At 32.5% G+C, this 3,871-nt stretch overlaps 1 protein-coding gene across 1 annotated transcript; it reads right to left on the reverse strand.

Moving 5' to 3' along the window:
* Window positions 1-257: 257 nt before the first annotated feature.
* On the reverse strand, window positions 258-2,570 carry LOTGIDRAFT_175886 (hypothetical protein; the record flags this gene model as incomplete). Its single annotated transcript, XM_009062682.1, has 3 exons — window positions 258-628; window positions 1,311-1,475; window positions 2,507-2,570. The coding sequence occupies 3 exons, from the start codon at window positions 2,568-2,570 to the stop codon at window positions 258-260; spliced, it is 600 nt and encodes a 199-aa protein (XP_009060930.1).
* Window positions 2,571-3,871: the final 1,301 nt, after the last annotated feature.

A 3,871-nucleotide genomic window follows, 5' to 3' on the forward strand; every position in this document is an offset into this window, starting at 1 on the left:
ATGTTATAATAGAGTTATATCATGATTAACATGTTATAATAAAGTTATATCATGATAAACATGTTATAATAGAGTTATATCATGATAAACATGTTATAATAGAGTTATATCATGATAAACATGTTATAATAGAGTTATATCATGATAAACATGTTATATTAGAGTTATATCATGATAAACATGTTATAATAGAGTTATATCATGATAAACATGTTATACCAGAGTTATATCAAAACAAATTATTTTACATGTTTTAATTATTGACAGGTTTTTTCTGCTAGAAGATATTCAGTAACGATTTCAGTATTCCGATCAGATAGGTTGTCCAGAGTAACGTTATACAACACACAAAAGTCTGCTAAACCAGGTCGATAATTGAACATCAGACATTCATTCGTCTCGGAACAATTTGAAATACATTGGTTCAGATAATTACCATCAATCGGATTAAAAAGCACGGCGATGACTGGTGGTGGATATAGAACACAACCAGAAGCATCAACAACAAACGTGGAACATTGGGTATCGTTATTACATCTTTCATTACATTCAGGTTTTTTTACATTGAATAAATAAGTCGGATTTCCAGAATCAATTTTTATATCATTTGTATACTTGTAATCACAATCTAAAATATATAATAAGTAATTCCTTAATCATAATTTTATATGGCAACAGATAATCAGGGTTGACAAGTTTAGGGGGTTCTCTCTCGGGAAAAGATAACGAATTGTACGATAGTGAAATCTAAAGTAGAATGCTATGAAACCTCTTGTCATTTTAATTCGTATAATAGTATAAATATTTGGTAGGGGTGGTTTACAAGGCTCAAACGTTTTTTTACTGTCGCCCTAAGTAAGATACTTGTATTACAATGTTATAGGGATTGTAAAGAGGTTTCTAAATCGTTTTTGAGTATCGGTGTAACTGCTTGCATCGACGTGACCCATTCCAATCTCAGTCAGACAACTACTTTGGATATTATAACCAGTTGTAAGGATAGTGACGTTATAATCTTTTAAGATTTTCCAAATTTGCAGGAATAACAGACTTAAATATTATTATATACTATATTAGAAGTCATGAATCGTCCTAATACACATAAAGAAGCTAAATAGCCTTTTTCCAACTCTTTTTTTATACTCATTTTGTAAAAGTGTTCACAATAAACAGAAAACAAATGATCAAAGAACTGAACTTTATAAAAACAAATTAAACAAGTTCATTCGCACAAAGACAATGGTATAAAGTGTAAAATGTCACCATGTTAAATTTAAACTGAATTCTTGTAGAAAATATAACTATCATACCTTGAGGTTCAGGTTCACAATGTGGTTCTTGATATTTCCACTCTCCATCTACACAACTTATTAGTTGCTTCATGTTGAAACCTTTCTTACAGGTAACACTGACATCAACACAATTGTCGTCCTTGTTGAAATATGTGTTTTTAACGTCAGGATAAGTTGAGCAATCTGAAATTATTATTTTGTTATCTATTATTTTTAATATTAAAGACAAACCAAAAATCCCGAATGATCAGATTTTTTATAAGATCTCATACATGAAGCCAAGTCTATTTTCCTTTACAAAACAAGTATCATTTCCATTAGCTATTAGCCTAGACATTGACATTGCCCTCCACAAAACAAGTATCGTGGCAGGTGTTACAACAAGGAAGGGCATTCTCATTCTTTCAGAACGGCTGATGTCGCTCAGTGTCTGCATTGAACAACCCCGCAATCCTTTTGAAGAATCCAAATAGCTTGGTTTCCAATATTTCAATGTACAATGTCGATGTTGACGATTAAAAATAGTTTAATTCAAATACAATACCATAGCTAATTTTTCAAATATGGTTGCCGTATTAACATATTACGGATTCTATAATGCTAAAGAACATAATCCACAAATCAAAAGATAGCTTGCCAGGCAAGGTAACATACGCCCTCTAGCAGTTGTCGGAAATGATAATTGAATCTTGAATGGCAGACAAATGAATCTTCTCATTTTAAAGATCTTCATCCTGCATTTGTAGTATATATTTATATATATATATATTTATACTGTTAGTTATTTACGCAGTTTTTCACAACATATTCATGTGAACAAGTTTTTGAGTTTTATGTTGTGAAAATCTCAGCATAAATAACTGACAGTAAATTATATATAAATAAATTCAAAATAAAAATTCATGATGAAGATCTTTAAAATGTTCACAACATATAACTCAAAAACTTGACAAATTTTTAAGTCAATGGCAATAAAAAAGAGATCGTTCATCGAAAAATCGTCAAATTTGAATCAGTTGAAGATATCATAAATATAATTGATAACTCCAAAATTCATTTAAATCAGATAAAAACTGTTGACGGACCGACAGACGTCCACATTTCAAATGTCAAATATCTTATATGAGCCGTAATGTTGCTGACTATAAGTCTTTCAATCATATTTAAAAAAAAAATCACGTACATGTACCATTATATTATAAAAAAATATTTACCGGCATCAATAAGAATCAGCGTTGTTACTGCTAATAACAATACAGAACACAAGAGGTTATTCATATTTCTAGATAGATGACTCAACAAGATTCTTCACTCTTAGAAACAATGTTGTATGTTAGAGTTCATTCGGAAATTTATACTAAAGTGTAAGCCTCCTATTGAACAGATGCTAACTTGACACCTGTCAATCGAAATCATGTTTTCGCCAATCTTTTCATCGACAGAATTCTAAAGCCCGGTTCGCTGGGGCTAATTTTCCTATCAATCTGAATCAGTAATGTGAACATGACTTTTTACGAAAAAGCTGTTGTTTATTCAAATGAATTTGAAAAAATAAAAATAAAAGGAATATATGTGGCAGGAATGATGAGATATTACTTTATAACTCAAGTGAATTATTTATTCAACTCAAATTTCAAATGATACACACAATGTATACCCAACATCGCAGAACACTCATAGATAAAAATGAATTCGGTTGTGGAAAAAATTGTTGATACTACCAAAATAGTTCTAACAAAAATCTAAATCTAACATCACTACTCTTAGACTGAGTATGGTTAGTGACGTCATAGCGCAACCTGGACATAATTGTAACATCACTCCTGTTAGACTCAGTATGGTTAGTAATGTCATAGCACAACCTGGACACACTAGTAACATCACTACTGTTAGACTCAGTATGGTTAGTAATGCCATAGCACAACCTGGACACACTAGTTACATCACTACTGTTAGACTCAGTATGGTTAGTGATGTCATAGCACAACCTGGACACACTAGTTACATCACCCCTGTTAGACTCAGTATGGTTAGTGATGTCATAGCACAACCTGGGCACACTAGTTACATCACTCCTGTTAGACTCAGTATGGTTAGTGATGTCATAGCACAACCTGGGCACACTAGTAACATCACTCCTGTTAGACTCAGTATCGTTAGTGATGTCATAGCACAACCTGGGCACACTAGTTACATCACTACTGTTAGACTCAGTATGGTTAGTGATGTCATAGCACAACCTGGACACACTAGTTACATCACTGCTGTTAGACTCAGTATGGTTAGTAATGTCATAGCACAACCTGGGCACACTAGTAACATCACTCCTGTTAGACTCAGTATTGTTAGTAATGTCATAGCACAACCTGGACACACTAGTTACATCACTACTGTTAGACTCAGTATGGTCAGTGATATCATAGCACAACCTGGGCACACTAGTAACATCACTCCTGTTAAACTCAGTATTGTTAGTGATGTCATAGCACATCCACAGTAATAGTGGCCATTGACCCTACAAATGTCAAGGTCATCAAAGGTTAATGTCANAAATTGAAAATATGGAAATTCTAAAACCC

The sequence above is a fragment of the Lottia gigantea genome, assembly GCF_000327385.1.
Source record: "Lottia gigantea unplaced genomic scaffold LOTGIsca_528, whole genome shotgun sequence".
In the NCBI taxonomy this organism is placed as follows: domain Eukaryota; kingdom Metazoa; phylum Mollusca; class Gastropoda; family Lottiidae; genus Lottia; species Lottia gigantea.